We start from the raw sequence: 17,121 nt of genomic DNA, 5'->3' as shown, positions 1-17,121 counted from the left end.
TTGTAATTATAATCTGTCCGTGATTTACTTTGAAGAAAACACTTGCTAATTAATGTTTGTTTGTTTGTTTTTTTTAATAGACCTGTACTGTGTACGATGTAAACACTGGCTTTGTGTTCAACTTCCAACCATTGGCTACTGACTCTGGATACAGCGTTCCAGGAAACGGGAAAACATTCAAGGTGAAGTCCCGGTCAGCCCTACTCACCCCATCCTCTTTTAATCTCCCTTCTGGTTGGCTTGTTCTGGTCATCAGGAAACAATGTCAGTCTTTATAAAAGTGAATTAAAATCCGACTTCTTGTGTGCTGACATTACTCTTTGCCAGAATACTTATCTTTAAGCAGTTTATCACAAAAATCATTGCATAGGTTGTAACTTGCTGCCACATGGATAGATGGCAGAGCTAAACATCTAACCTTGTTGCTTATTCGTATAAGTTGACAGACCAAATCCAGTTCAAGGTCCATTGAGGCAGGAGCTAAATGAAAAGATAATGTTAAATATTCCCTCATATTATAGGAATACCACACATTTTATTTACAGTGGATTGCAAAAGTATTCACCCCCAAAATCAGATTTGTGTGGATTAAAAATGACACAGATGGTTTCAGACAGTGTTTATTGCAAACCATTATGCTCTTAATGTAAATTTTCAAAGCCACAATTCATTATTTCTGTGCATTTTTTGCAAAATAAAATTAAACACTGAAAAATGCTGCTTGCATACATATTCATACCCTGTGCTGTGGAAGCTCCAAGTTTACACAGATGAAAGATACTGCCCTAACAACTGGCTTACATCTATCCTCCACCTATGAATCATTAAAAAAGGTAAACTTTTCTGGATAAAAGACCCCTAATTCCAGTACCGTTGGTCAGACTGAATCTGAAGGAGGGCTGTGAAAATGAAGACCAAACAGTATTCTAAGGAAATTAAAGAGAGTTAGACATGCACAAGATAGGAAAAGGCCATAAAATAATATCCAAGTGCTTGGATATCCCAGTGAGCACTGCTGGATCAATTGTGAGGAAATGGAAGCTGCATCATTCCACCCAGATACTGCCTAGACAAGGCTGACCCTCAAAACTCAGCATCATAGCAAGAAAAAATCTGTGAGGGAAGTCACAGAGAGGCCAAAAATCATTTTGAAGGAGCAACAGAGTTCAGTGACTGAGACTGGAGAGGAGGTGCACCAGTCAACCATATCAAGAGCTCTGCATCCAACTGGCCTGCATGGGACGGTGGCTAGAAAGAAGCCATTACTGAAGAGAAACTACATCAAAGCACGACTGGAGTTTGCCAAAAAGCATCAGAGTGACCCAGCTAAAATGTGGGATAAGATTTTGTGATCAGATGAGTCAAAAAAGGAGCTTTTCGGCCAAAATTCAAAACGCTATGTATGGTGCAAACCTAATGCTGCCCATACCTCAGCAAACCCTATCCCAACAGTAAAGTATAGGGGTGGCAGCATCATATTGTTGGGGATACATTTCCTCATCGGTGACTGGGCATCTTGTTAAAATTGAAGGACAGATGGATGGGGCTACATACAGGGAGACACTGCAAGACAACCTGCTTCAGTCTGCTAAAATGCTAAAACTTGGGAGAAAGTTCACCTTTCAGAAGGACAATGATCCCAAGCATGAGGCCAAAGCAACTCAGGAGTGGCTGCACAGCAAAAAGGCCAAGTCAAAGTCCAGATCTTAATCCAATAGAGAATTGGTGGCACTATTTGAAAATAGCAGTCCATAAGCTTCATCCAACCAACCAGAATAACCTGGAGCAAATCTGCCAGGAAGAATGGGCAAAAATCACTGCTAAACAGTGGGTAAAGCTGGTAAAAACTTAGCCCAACAGACTTAATCCATTTTTTGCTGCAATAAGTTACATAAGAACATAAGAAGATGCCATCCTGGGTCAGACCAAGGGTCCATCAAGCCCAGCATCCTGTTGCCAGGTTCTTATGTCCTGGATTGGCCTCTGCTGGAAAGTACTAGTCTGTAGGAGTTGAATACGTATAGAAGCAGTATTTGTTTTTCAGTTTTTAATTTTATTGTACAAAATATGCAGAGAAATAATGAATTGTGACTTTGAAAATGTACTCCAAGAGCGTAGTGGTTTGCCATAAACATACTGTGCAAGTGTCATTTGTAATGCACACAAATCTGCCGATGTTTTAGGAGGTCAAATATTTTTGCCACCTGGTGGATGACAGTCGGGTACTGCAAGTTATTTCCCTGTTCTCAGATGACTTACAATCTACATTGGTACCTGAGGCAACGAAGGGTGAAGTGACCTACCCAAGGTCACGAGGAGGGTGAGTGGGATTTGAGCCCTGGCTTCCCTGGTTTTGCAGCCTGCAGCCCTGGTCATTAGGCTGCTGCTTCACTCCACATGTTAATGAGATCCTGCTCCCCACCAATCATTCATACGGTTCACTTTCACAGATGTGGAAGCTGTACAGACAGATTCTGTAGTTGACGTATGGTCTTTGAAAACAAATTTGTGGGGTTCACGTGAGTCAAGTTATGAGCCTCTTCTTTGCTCCTTCCTCTTCCTAGTAGTGCAAGTGGTAATCCCGGTTCTCTTTTAGCTTTTATGCCTTTTGCTTTTTTTGGGTGCCTGTTGTCAGTAGGAAGAGCCAGAACGTCACGTTTCTGCCCTCTTTTGCTGCCCTCTGTACTGCTGTTACTGCTGTCATGGTCCCTGACCATTAGTTATGTACAGTTGTGCTCATAAGTTTGCAGACCCCTGGCAGAACCTGTAAGATGTGTAGCATTTTAAGAAAACACATCTGTTATTTGTAATGTGTTTCATAGTGTAGCACAATCATTAAACAAACCACAGCAATAAGGGAAATAATAAAATGAACCCTTAGTTCTTAATTTCATGTATTGCCCCTTTTTGCATCAAGGACAGCTTCCAGTCTTTTCTGATAGTTGTGAATGAGTCCTTTATTTTCTCATGTGGTAAAGCTGCCCATTCCTCTTGGCGAAAGAAGCCTCCAGATCCTGTACATTCTTTGGTTGTCTCGCATGAGCTGCGTGTCGGAGTTCTCCCCGGAGTGGCTCAATGATGCTGAGGGCAGAAGACTGCGATGGCCACTCCAGATCCTTCACTTTCTTCTGCTGCAGCCGCTGAAGCCTCGACTTGGCCTATGTTTCAGATCATTGTCATGTTGGAAACTCCACGTGCGCCCTGTGCACAGCTTCCTGGCTGACGAATGCAGATTCTCCTTCAGTATTTTCTGATCAGATGCTGCATTCATCCTGCCATGAGTTTTGGCTGCTGTAGCTCACACACACCCAGAGCAGCAGAGATCCACCTCCATGCTTCACGGTTAGGAGGGTGTAGTCTCCTCTCCAAACATAGCATTTATTTAGTTCAATTCTAGTCTCATCACTCCAAATGTTTTGCTCCAGAAGCTTTGAGGCTTCTCTAGCTGCTGCTTGGCGTATTGTAAGTGAGCTGATTTGTGGGGTTGGTGCAGCAGTGGCTTTTTTCCCCGACATCTCTACCCTGCAGCCCGTTTTTGTTCAAGTATCTCCTTATTGTTGATGCTGAAACACCCACACTGCTTTGTTTCAGAGAAGCTGGATTTCAGTAAAGTTGCTTGTGGGTTTTTCTTTGCATCCTGACAAACGTTTTTGACAGTTGTGTCTGAAATCTTTCTTGGTCTGACTTGCTTTTAACCAAAGCCATAATTTTCCACTTCTCGATCAGAGTTTGAATATTTCTGATTGACATTTTCAAATCTTTGGATATCTGTCCATATCCTTTTCCTGATTTATAAAGTTGAATTACTTTTAATTGAGTAATCACCAAAGTCCGTGCAGCCCTGGATGAAATGCATAAGGTTTTCTCAAGAGCTAAGAAACTCGTTGACTGTTTATACACAGAAACTAATTATAATCAAAAAGGCATAGGTGTGGATACCTACCCTTCATTGCCATCTCAACCTGTGTGGGTCAACTTGAGTGTGTATTATCAGCCCAAACATTCAAGGGTATGCAAACTTTTCAACAGGACCATTTTATTATTTCCCTTATGGTATGGTTTGTTTAATGATTGTGCTTTTCTGTGATGCATAAAATAGTTTAATTTGAAACACATTAAAAATAACAGATGTGTTTGTCTGATCACTCATGTTTTTTTAAATGCTACATACTTTACATGTTCTGCCAGTGGTATGCAAACTTATGAGCACAACTGTAACTTTATTTTCATGTCTGGTGTTGATTTATGATTGTTTTTAGGTGGTTATTTGAAGTTAATTGTAGTCTTGTTATGCTAATGTTAATTTGTGTTTATTATATTTATGCTGTGTTTTAATACTGGAATTTTACAAATCACCTAGGGCCTATTTTGGATATACAATCTGTAAAATGTAATAAATAATTACTGTTTGCATATCATAATTACGGGAATTGTTTGTACAGATCTTAAAATAAACAAAAAGCCGCTATAAAAATAAAAACAAGCCCTACTATGGTAATAAGAGTTACAAATATCAGGGATTTAATATGTTACTAAGCAAACTCTGGTGTCTGGTATACCTTCGCGGGTCTCACCCATACATCGGTTAAGACTCCAACAAGAATAGGTACCGTTTTTACTCTGAGCTTATAAATTTGTGCCCGTGATGTAGTACTCTATTTTTTTTTTTCAATTTTTTCTTTCTGTTTCACTCACACGATTATGTGCTGAATCAAAAGTAACTAGAATTCACTGTCCCAAGTCAGCTCTCCTATATGAAGCAATACAACTCAAGTTATATATATATATTTTAACAATTCTTCCAACTTATCGCTGACAGTAGACAGATTTAGATGGTCCGAATCATGGATATCTCTTTATAGAGTGAAGCTGCATGCCCACCCGACACTGCCAGTGTTTCGACGCTCCACATCGCTTCAGGGGCCGGAGAGTTGTGCAGGATGACTTGCTTCTAGACGTCGCCTTACTTGTTGGACAAGTAAGGCGGCAGCCCCTGAAGCAGACGTGGCGCGTCGAAACACTGGCGGTTGAATTGCTTCATATAGGAGAGTTGACTTGGTGCAGTGAATTTTAGTTACTTTGGATTCAGGATATCTGCCAGGAATATTGTTTCACCGACTGGATGTTCAGGTGCCGGAGGAGGCGTAGTTTGGGAAGAGCATGTTCTGAGCTGGTCTTTTGGGTTCCGCCCGTTTAGGGGAGCTTGGGTACATCCCACTTATCTGAACTGATCTGGGGTATGAACAGAAAAGGAAAATTGGTTCTTAACTGCTAATTTTTGTTTCTGGAATACCACAGATTAGTCCAGAACCCCGTCCTTTTTGTTTGGAAAGACCAATCTCTCTTCTGGGTGTATATAGTGCAAAAATTACTACTGTTGGAAGCTTTCAATTTCCATTGTTTGATGTGGGAGCTCAAAACTTTCCCCTGCTCGTCCTAGAGAGGGGGCTGTTAGTGTTTGATGACTTTCATCTTGGCTTGGGTACAGGTCAATACTGAAGGGACTGCAGGTGGCACTCTAGGTCAGCGATTCCCAATTGGTGTGTCGCCAAGCATGGGCAGATGTCACGTGTTACCTAGTCTGTCATTGCTTTTCTCGCTCCTTTCTCCATCGAGCGAGAGGCAGATGTTCTTCTACTGCTGCTGTTGCCGCCCGAGCTATCAGAATGTTCAAGCCCATCCAGATGGGATCGGCAGCATTGTTCGTTGAAGCCGGCAACTGTAGTATGGCCTCTTCTTCTTCTCACCTCCATTGCCTGGAAGAGGAAAAGTAGCAGCAGCATCGGCCTCAAGCAGCAGCGCAGGCCTGGAGCAAAATAGAAGCAGCCAGCGATCAGCAAGGGTGACTGCAACATTAGCCCCCGCAGTCAATGGGTTTCTTCTTTCTTGGGCCATGGGGGTTGGAGGAGGAGGCTGCTGCAGCTATCGGGAGGGGAGAGAGAGCTGGGAGTGAGAGAGCCTGCCAGCCTCTTTAAGTGAGAGACTGAAAGCCTGAGTAAGTAAGAGAGAGAGGATTGAAAGATTCTGGTCAGAGAGATGATGTGTGTATGTGTGAGAGAGACTGATCAGGGAGGTGACTGGTGTTCTTATTAGGGAGCACTCCATGAAGTTAGCATGTGGCACATTTAAAACTAATCGGAGAAAGTTCTTTTTCACTCAATGCACAATTAAACTCTGGAATCTGTTGCCAGAGGATGTGGTTAGAGCAGTTGGTGTAGCTGTGTTTAAAAAAAAAAAAGGATTGGATGGGTTCTTGGAGGAGAAGTCCATTACCTGCTATTAATTAAGTTGACTTGGAAAATAGCCACTGCTATTACTAGCAACAGTAACATGGAATAGACTTAGTTTTTGGGTGCTTGCCAGGTTCTTATGGCCTGGATTGGCCACTGTTGGACACACGATGCTGGGCTTGATGGACCCTTGGTCTGACCCAGTATGGTATATTCTTATGTTCTTCTTATGGTGTGTGTGTATGTGATAGAGAGAGAGAGAATGGATGGTAAGATGATTGGTGTGTAAGAGACAGAAACTGGTGATGAGGGTGTGACTGGTGTGTGTGTGTGTGACAGAGAGACAGAGACTGGTTATGGTCCCTAAGGAAGAGGACAATGAGGACAGAGCTTCAGCAGCCCTTGCTGCTTCTGGTGAGTGCTGTTGGCCTGCAAGGGAAAGGAATAGGAGAGTTGCTGGAGAAGGTAAGTAAAGGTGGCTTTTTAAGTTCATTTTTCTTGATTGACTGCCATTTTAATTATTGGGTATTATGTGATGTGTCTGCTGTTTTGAAATATTTTATTGGTGTTTGGAGAATTTTTATTAATTTTTAAGAGTTTTTAATCAAGTAATTAATTAATTATTATTTTTATTTATTTAAAAACATTTATACACCGACTTTCACAGACAAAGTCTGACCAAAACGGTTCACAAATTCAAATATAAAAGAAAACAAGAAAAATAACAATCTAATTAATAAACAACTACGCAAATAAAACAAAACCAATAAAAATAAACAGAGTAAAGTAATAGATGGAAAAAATACAATATATATTTATAATCCCTAATTCTTTAACATAACTATACTAATTTTACAAAAACAAGTAAAAATCGGAAAAACTAGAGAAAATCAAAAAATCCCAAGGTTTTCACATGGTTAGTTGCAGCAAGAGCAAAAATAATGGGAATGTTAAGTATGTTAAGTAGCCACCAGTGGTATAAAGATCTTTAAGATTAAGGATTCGTTTCATCATGTCCTGCAAAGGCCATCTTAAATAGGTAGGTTTTTAATACCTTCTTGAATTCATTATGATTAGTCTTAGTGTATTGGGAAGCGAGTTCCAAAGTAGGGGTCCTGCCACCGAAAATGCTCTCTCTCTAGTTATATTTAATCTGGCCAGCCTAACTGTAGGAACATCAAGTAGATACTTGGTAGCAGATGTAAGATTTCTAGTTGGTTTAAATAAATTGTTTAAATTGTTTGACATTATTCTGTTCATCAGTTGTTTTGAAACTTTTGTAATATAGTTTTACAATTATTTCTGTGTGGGGTGTATTAGTGTTTAGGACCTGATTTAATATTTGTAGTGTTGCCTTTTCATGGTTAGGGTTGTTATGTTTTCCGTAATCCAGGTGTAACTTTGTGCAGATTAGTTTCTGTGCATTATTGCAGATCCTGGGACTGTGTTAGGTGCTTATTTCTGTTTCCATTTCTCAAGTTTTGCACTGCATGCAGAGTGGCTTTTTTGGGTTTCGATTCCAGTTTCTGTCTCCATATTTGTAATTTATGGACTTTCTGTACTTGGTGAAGGTCAGTGTGACCGAGGTGAGGTATTTAACCAGTAAAATATCTCACCTAATTTATTGTGTTTTCTGAATAGGACATGCATTGGTGGTGAACTGCTGTCTTTTTATAAATAGGGCTATTGCGCCTGGTAGTAGAGTGAGTTTGAGTTGCTGCTGTTGAGATAACACCAGAATATCTTTATTTGTATGGTGAGTTGTACAGCGAATGTTCTAGTTCTGCTTTATACCCATTGCTGAGGGTCAGGGGTGGAAATGGGGCTCCTGTGGATGCAAAGTGTACATTTAACCTCGTGACTGTAGTGTTCACTGTGTCACGCATGTGAGAACCATCTATCAGATGTGTCCTGACAGAAAGAAAGGCTGAGAGCCGCTGCTCTAGGTTATGTAGCAGTGTCTGAAAAGTTTGTATTCTCTGCTTCCATTTGCTGGTAATTATGCAAAATCCCCTTGTCTGGACTGATCTGCAGTGTGAGGCTCTTACCACTGTGGAAAATTGTACACCAAAGAAATGACATAAAACAAGTAAGTCCACTCTTTTTTTTAATTGGATTTCTCGTCTTTCCCTGGATACCTCAAAGTGAGTTAAAACTGAAACACATGAACTTTGAATCTATTAACTTATTTTGCTTTTTTGTCTGTATTCAGTAATCACGTTTTGTTTTTTCACCCTCTTTCAGCTGAACATTTGCGGAGCTGTTAAAGACTGTGGAAGTGTGGATGGTAAGCCAGCTGCGGGATGTGAATTTGAAGGTGGCACGGCCATGAGACCGGTTGGAGTGGAAGGAACCTTGCAGCTATCTACCGAAGGCTTTTTGACGCTTAGTTATTATGGTCCTCGTGACCTGACGTCAGGTAAGGTGTGAAATATCTTTCTCTAGTTGCTTGAAGACAATGACTTCTCATGGACAATTTGTGCCTGAGCAGAGCTTCAGCTAACCCTCTCTTTCTAAATGTTCCACTTACCAAACACCTCCAGAAGCAAAATAGTGAAAGTAATTTACTTTCGGAAAAGTCTTTTCTTCTTTGAAACTAGAATAGTGGTCTCAAACTTCCAGCAATGGAAGGCTAATTCCACACTTAACTATGGAATATTTTGATATCCACAGTTGTTAACTTTGGCTAGCTTTTATGGATAAACGTGCTGAAACTCTTAAACAATTTAATGTTTGTCTTCTGTTTCTCAAGGTCAGTAGTATCTCCCTAATAACAGGGCTTAATTTTCAGATTGGCAGAATCTGAAATCATCCCAAAGCTGCTTGCTAGTGGTTTTCAATTCTTTTACTGGCAAGGAGTATAAGCTGCTATTAAAGAAGCCTCCGTTAATGGTTAGAATCGTCACTGCTGTGTTTGTGGAACCAAGTAAAGATATTTTCTCACATGGAAACGGTGCATTGCCTCAAGTCTTGGGTACATTTTCATTTTCAGTTTTTATTTTCCCCGGGAATTCTTCAGTGTTCATAATGAGAAACAAAAATCATTATTGAAAATCAGTGGGGAGGAATTCCCTGGCAGAATAAAAACTGGAAACCAGATAAGTCTTTCCGTTTTAGAAAGTTTGGAATAAAAATCTGCATGAAGCTTGCTAGTCCTTTTTCAGTGGGCCCCTGAGTTTTACTGAAGGTATTTGGTGGTCCGTTTTATATAGCAGTGTGCCATTGTGATGAGTTTGTGTAGGCATTCGTAGACATTGTGTAACTCAGTTAAACCTAAAGGGTTCTGGGTGCTAGGTAAAGTGTTACCCTTGGAGAAACAAAGTCCAAAGCACAAATGGGTTAAATATCATAGCAGACAGGTTTTGATTTACTCGTTGTTTGTATTAATGGTGTCCCCTTTTATTTCTTACAGGAACACAAGACACATTTGAGGTGCAATTTGTCTGTAACGACGACTCATACCCTGGTGAACTGATATTTGTGCGGGAGGAAATCAGCTCTGAAACCAAAGTGTACAACACGTTTTTTCAGTTTGAAACGGCCTTGGCCTGCATGCCTGCCCCTGTAGACTGCCAGGTGACTGGTAAGTGTGGGGGCAGATGATGTGGTGGGACCCGATTTCAAGTTGATAAGTTGTGTGGGCGCATAAGAGGGATTCAGAATATTAAGCCTTGTTCTGTCTAAAACTTTCGTACGATAAACTCCAGTTCCTAACTGAATTGTAAATCATCTCCTAGATGTATTTTGTTTTTTAAGCTGGCCTTTTATTTAAATGAGGGAGGCAGGATGTTATGGGGTTATTCTTCTTGCGGGTAGAGGGTTGAGGGTACGTTGCTGAGGTGATATGCTTGGGTCTCGGGGAAGGGGAAGGAGAGGATAGAGAATGTGCTGAAGGGTTCAGTCTCTTAGAAATTTTTCTTCTGTTTGACCAAGAAGGGGAAACCCGCACTGCCTGAGGGAAATCATCCATGGAAGCAGAAGTAAATCAAATTGCTGCTTGTCTTACATTGGGCAGTTTTAAAGTTTCTCATTTAGTGGGATGGAGTAAACAAAGGGGATAAATTCTAGAGCATTATAAATAATAACAGAGAAATAAATGGAGTCCTGGAGGAGGTGGTGGAGACTAAAATAAAAAACCCCCACAGAGGATCCCCCAGTGGGGAACATGGATGGTAAATAAACACTGAGGTAATCTGCATGGAGGGGTGGTTTCAACTCAAAACAGCAGAAGTATGACTGCACGGGCTTCCAAAAAGGCATTTTGGTATCCTCCATTGCACAGTGGTTACAGCCCTAAAGGGCAGTTATGAGTGCATCGGGCTTCCTGGGGTACTGGGAAGGCACTGATATGGTTTGACCAAGTAACAGCCAGGCGATGAAAGGCTGGAGCCTTAACAAGAGCTAACTGGGAAGCTGGAGGGAGGCAAGCAAGGTTAGGGTTCATAAGAGATCAAGAAGGGAAGAGATGGAGACTCTCCCTCAGGGATTGAAGTGGCTAGAGCGGGCTAATAGTAGGTACACAGCACCCAGAAGGCCACTTGAGCTCTCTAGTAAGGTATGTTCTCTGCTTCCACAGGGAAGCTCTGCTGCTTATCTGAAGTTTTGACTCCTGCATTGTTCCAAAGAAATGTTACAGCAGAAAGCCTGTATAGCCTATCTAGTCTGCCCTTCCACTGAGCTAATTTAGCTTTACCATTTCCATCACTACCTCTAAGATCCCTTTTGTCTATCCCAGGCTTTCTTGAATTCAGATACTGTGTTCATCTCCTCCACCTCCACTGGGAGGCTGTTCCATGTATCTACCACCCTCTCTGTAAAGAAATATTTTCCTAACATTACTCCTGAGTCTATCCCATGACCCCTTTTTTTAGATTCTCCTTTCCATTGAAAGAGGCTCGCTTCCCATGCATGGAAACCGTTAAGATATTTAAATATCTGTTGTATCTCTCCTCTAGGGTTTACATGCTTAGATCTGTCAATTTTCTTAATGCTTAGATCTTTTCATTTTCTTAATTTGTCCTCATATGCTATAGCGCGAATACCACTGGAATTTGTTGCCAGAGGATGTGGTTAGTGCAGTTAGTGTAGCTGGGTTCAAAAAAAGTTTGGATAAGTTCTTGGAGGAGAAGTCCATTAATGGCTATTAATCAATTTTACTTAGGGAATAACCACTGCTATTAATTGCATCAGTAGCATGGGATCTTCTTAGTGTTTGGGTAATTGCCAGGTTCTTGTGGCCTGGTTTGGCCTCTGTTGGAAACAGGATGCTGGGCTTTATGGACCCTTGGTCTGACCCAGCATGGTAATTTCTTATGTTCTTAATAACCGGCCTGTAGTTTTCCAGCTTCTTCCCAACTTGCATTTTATGAATAGGAACCACATCCTCCAGCCTTAAGTCCTCCCGAACTACTCCTGACTAAAGCATTGAAAAGGTCATCCAGCAGAGCTGCCAGGACAGTATCTCGTCCAGCCCCATCGCCTTATCTAGTTTGTTTAGCTCTTCAGATCACACTTTTCTGAAAATTGATTGAGGTTTACCTCGCTTCCAATCTTATTTGTGTTCCTTTTGTGAGGTTTGCTCTGGCCCTTCCACAGTGAACACTGAATAGAAATATTTTTAAGCAATTTTGCTTTTTCCTCCTCAGCCTCTACATATTCCACACCTTTATCTCTGGGTCTCAAAATTCTCCTTTTGTATCACTGCCATATCTAAATAAGTTTTGTTCCGTCACTTTACTGTGTTTGCTACTTTTTCCTACCATTTGATTTTTTTTCTTTCCTGACTACTTTCCCATCTTCTCTTAGCTTTTCAGTCTGCCAAGTACAAAGCCTCAGATCCGGCCTTTGCTTCGAGCTGATGTTCTGTTTACTGTGCTGAGTTCCCGCTCCTGTTTGGAGCCTCAGATTGAAGCCAAGTCCCTAATTTGTGTTCCAGTTCCAAATTCCAGTTTTAAAATGCTGGAATTCTTCTCCCTACCTCAACTCCAGACTCCTATCTGTGAATACTGGCATGGCTAGGAACCTAACAAGAGAGAGCATGGGGAGGCTACAGTTTTTATTATTATTATTATTATTTTTAATAGCCATTAATTTTGGTGGCTGTGGCAGTTATTACAAAATTTGGTAATAAGACATGAAAGGGGCCTAGGTGTTGGATTATATATTGCTCTTATAAGAATCAAAGAAGAGTACAAGGCCTGAAATTGCCTGGCAGCATAGTTGATGGAGGTCAGCACTGTAATAGATTTTGGGCACACTTGGGACAGATATGGAGGGCAGTGGTGGGTAAAAGACAAGATGGGGGAGGGGGAGGCGGTGTTGAATTGCTTTTGGGTATTTATGTGTTCATCCACCCAAACTGGAAGAATCTTAATTGGGCAGATTGGGCCAATGTGGTCTTTATTTGCCATTATTTATTATATTAATAGGTATTTTATTTATTTATATACCACACAATTAATTTTAGTTCCATAAGTGATTCACAAGCCAACATTCATAAAAACATGACTAAAATATCAAAAGAAAGCATAACTGCAATAATACAAATTAAAGCACAAAAAGTATAAAGCTGGGACTATGAATTGAAAACCAGCTATCACTCATCAAAGATAAAGAGAGCAGCAGCCAGTCAATCAAAGCTCTACACTCAGGAAACACCAAAGTCCTAACTTATTTTTGAAACTTCAATTAACTCGGATGTTATGACAAAGACAAGCTGTCCCAGAGGTTTTATATGCGAGCTAGAGGCGCAGGTGGTGGAATATTGATCGCATTTAAAGACCACTGGAACTTCAAGTCTAAAAACGTAAACAATAGGTCTAGTTATCAGGTGATGAACTCTAAAATCTGAGCCTGCGTTTAGCTTACATACTGCCTGGGTTAATGCAAACTGATTGCTCCCCCACCCCCTTTAAAAATGTTTTTTTTTAAGCAATTATGCTCTGAGGCTTAAATTCCACCATAATTCTTGGGAACTTTAATTTTCATGTTAACTGCACACCTCTTTCCCACAGCTGTGATCTGTTCCTGCACAGTATGCAGTTGCTTGGCTGAGAACAATTCATACATGATCTGGTTTTCCTTAGTGCTTCCACCATCATCTTATGTGAGGCCTCGGGATTTTGTTTCCTTGGTTCCATGGTCAGACCACTATTTGATGAGGATTTCAGTGCTAATGACAAAACGGCATAAAACTACATCTTTAGATTGAACTCCGGTTTCGAGTAGGGGGTTTTATAGACTCGGAGCTGCTGGAAACCAGTCTGATGAATGACTGAATAAACTTGGACCAGGAAATTGTATTACATTGCTTGCTCATTGGGATCTATCCCAATCCAGAGTGTTAAATAAAATAGCTCGTGTGTGTGTGTGCATACCAAGCACATAAGGCCAAAGCACAACCTTGGATCTCTCCTGAAATCATTCTACTGAGTCATTGAGCCTCTAAACACCAATTAGCAGCTTACAAAAACTCTCTTAATGAGGCAAAGAAATTATTCTATACTGCACAAATTTCTGGACATAACCCAAAAGTCCTTTTAAGTCTTATGTAAAAACTATCTAGCGACTGCCAAGCCCAGAGAATATAAACAGTGATCAGTTCCTGAACTTTCTGAAGGACAAGATCTTAAAAATCTCTCTAATTTTTGCTAATCTCCCTAGATGGTTGATAACCTCCCAGATAAGGCCAAATCTAAATGGAGTTCATTTGATGTTGTCTCTGAACTCGAGATACAGAACATTATTTCCACAATGAATCCATATTTTTGTGTGCTGAATAAATGTGATGTTGGCACTTTACAATCTATCAGGACTGCAGTTGTTTCTCCCTTTTTTTTTTTCTTTACTAAAATTACTAATCAGTCTGAGGGCTTTATACCAGAGTCTCAGAAAATAGCCACTCTAAGACCTTTGCTAAAAAAATTAAAACATTTAGCTTGGACCCTATAATTTTAGTCAAATGCCGACCCATTTTAGCCTATCATTTATGTCTAAAATCTTTGGGGCAGTGGTCTATAAAGAACTAATGGAATTTTGCTGAGGACCATCAAGTGTTACATCAGTTTCAGTTTGAGTTTTTACGTTCGTTGAATACCAAAATCCTCTTAGCTTCCCTCGTTGATTCTATTAAGAGATGACTCAATGGAGGTCAGAGTTAGGTGCTGATAATGTTAGATAATCGTCAGCTTTTGGTGCAGTCATGGGATCATCCTGTATTGACTAAGAGAGATGGGAATCACAGATCCTGTTTGGACTTGGTTCCAATCCTATCTCACTGATAGGAAACAGCAAGTGTGGGCAAATAGGGACTGATCTGGTTCATACCCTATGAAAACTGGCTGTGCACTGTTGGCCCTTCTTTAGAATATTTACTTTTCTCCGATCTGTAGATTGCTGTTTGTGATGGATTTTACATCACTATGGGATAATCCTGGACAGAAATCTCATCACTAATTGCGATGTGCCTGCGAATGATAAATGCTGGCTTACACACCATAAGCTTGCTTTTAACTTAAGCAAGTTCTAGATCTTAGTAATTCGGCACAGAATCATCCAAACAATTCCAGCATATATTTATGTCAATAATGAAGATCTGAAAATGTTCCAAGATGTTAGAAGCCTCTGCATATTCATGGACGCTATGCCAGCATTCACTGCTCAGGTCAATGCAGTGGTTAAGGCTTGCTTCTATAAATTACACCTAATGTGCAACTTGAAGCCCTTACTTCAGTCTTTTGGTTTGTGGTCCAGGCTTTAATCTTACAATCTCTGGATAACTGCATTCGGGGGTAAAGGGCTGATGTGCACGGAGCAGGAGAGAGACCTTGGGGTGATAGTGTCTAACGACCTGAAGTCGACGAAGCAGTGTGACATGGCGATAGCCAAAGCCAGAAGAATGCTGGGCTGCATAGAGAGAGGAATAACCAGTAAGAAAAGGGAAGTGATAATCCCCTTGTACAGGTCCTTGTTGAGGCCTCATCTGGAGTACTGAGTTCAGTTCTGGAGACCATATCTCAAAGGAGACATAGACAGGATGGAGGCAGTCCAGAGAAGGGCAACCAAAATGGTGGGTGGGCTCCATCGAATGACTTATGAGGAGAAGTTGAAGAACCTGAATATGTGTACCCTGGTGGAGAGGAGGAGCAGGGGTGATATGATACAGACCTTCAGATACTTGAAAAGTTTTAATGATCCATGGTTGTCAAACCTTTTCCATTGGAAACAATTTAGTAGAACTAGGGGTCACGATTTGAAACTCCAGGGAGGAAGACTTGGAACCAATGTCAGGAAATATTTCTTCACTGAGAGGGTGGTGGATGCCTGGAATGTAGTGAAGACTAAAACTGTGAAGAATTTCAAAGGGGCATGGGATAAACACTGTGGATCCCTAAAAGGCTAGAGGATGGGAATAAATAAAGCTTAACCGGCACGGAGCAGAGGTTAATACCCTTAAGAGAAACATGGGGTAACCTGCACGGAGCGGCAGTTACTACCCTTAAGAGAAACATGGGGGTAACCTGCACAGAGCGCCAACAAATTCCAGAGTTTAATTGTGCGTTGAGTAAAAAAGAACTTTCTCCGATTAGTTTTAAATGTGCCCCATGCTAACTTCATTGAGTGGCCCCTAGTCTTTCTATTATCCGAAAGAGTAAATAACCGATTCACATCTACCCATTCTAGACCTCTCATGATTTTAAACATCTCTATCATATCCCCCCTCAGCCGTCTCTTCTCCAAGCTGAAAAGTCCTAACCTCTTTAGTCTTTCCTCATAGGGGAGCTGTTCCATTTCCCTTACCATTTTGGTAGCCCTTCTCTGTACCTTCTCCATCGCAATTATATCTTTTTTGAGATGCGGCGAACAGAACTGTACACAGTATTCAAGGTGCGGTCTCACCATGGAGCTATACAGAGGCATTATGACATTTTCCATTTTATTCACCATTCCCTTTCTAATAATTCCCAACATTCTGTTTGCTTTTTTGACTGCCCCAGCACACTGAATCGACAATTTCAATGTGATATCCACAATGACACCTAGATCTTTCTTGGGTTGTAGCACCTAATATGGAACCTAACATTGTGTAACTATAGCATGGGTTATTTTTCCCTATATGCATCACCTTGCACTTACCCACATTAAATTTCATCTGCCATTTGGATGCCCAATTTTCCAGTCTCACAAGGTCCTCCTGCAATTTATCACAATCTGCTTGTGATTTAACTACTCTGAACAATTTTGTGTCATCTGCAAATGTGATTATCTCACTCATCGTATTTCTTTCCAGATCATTTATAAATATATTGAAAAGTAAGGATCCCAATACAGATCCCTGAGGCACTCCACTGCCCACTCCCTTCCACTGAAAAAATTCTCCATTTAATCCTACTCTCTGTTTCCTGTCTTTTAACCAGTTTGCAATCAACGAAAGGACATCGCCACCTATCCCATGACTTTTTACTTTTCCTAGAAGCCTCTCATGAGGAACTTTGTCAAACGCCTTCTGAAAATCCAAGTATACTACATCTACCGGTTCATCTTTATCCACATATTTATTAACTCCTTCAAAAAAGTGAAGCAGATTTGTGAGGCAAGACTTGCCTTGGGTAAAGCCATGCTGATTTTGTTCCATTAAACCATGTCTTTCTATATGTTTTGTGATTTTAATGTTTAGAACACTTTCCACTATTTTTCCTGGCAATGAAGTCAGGCTAACCGGTCTGTAGTTTCCTGGATCGCCCCTGGAGCCCTTTTTAAATATTGGGGTTACATTAGCTATCCTCCAGTCTTCAGGTACAATGGATGATTTTAATGATAGGTTACAAATTTTTACTAATAGGTCTGAAATTTCATTTTTTAGTTCCTTCAGAACTCTGCGGTGTATACCATC

The 17,121-nt window shown here is 40.8% G+C and overlaps 1 protein-coding gene across 3 annotated transcripts in view; it reads left to right on the top strand.

Moving 5' to 3' along the window:
• Positions 1–17,121, top strand: part of IGF2R (insulin like growth factor 2 receptor) — a 315,579-nt gene that overhangs the window by 149,764 nt on the left and 148,694 nt on the right. For all 3 annotated transcript variants that reach the window (XM_029596695.1, XM_029596693.1, XM_029596696.1), the window contains exons 21-23: positions 81–182; positions 8,475–8,649; positions 9,643–9,813. In XM_029596695.1, coding sequence (XP_029452555.1) covers positions 81–182; positions 8,475–8,649; positions 9,643–9,813 — 448 coding nt within the window. The remainder of the gene's footprint in view (positions 1–80; positions 183–8,474; positions 8,650–9,642; positions 9,814–17,121) is intronic.

This window comes from Rhinatrema bivittatum, chromosome 3, assembly GCF_901001135.1.
Source record: "Rhinatrema bivittatum chromosome 3, aRhiBiv1.1, whole genome shotgun sequence".
NCBI lineage: Eukaryota > Metazoa > Chordata > Amphibia > Gymnophiona > Rhinatrematidae > Rhinatrema > Rhinatrema bivittatum.
This window is presented reverse-complemented; position numbering and strand designations above follow the sequence as displayed.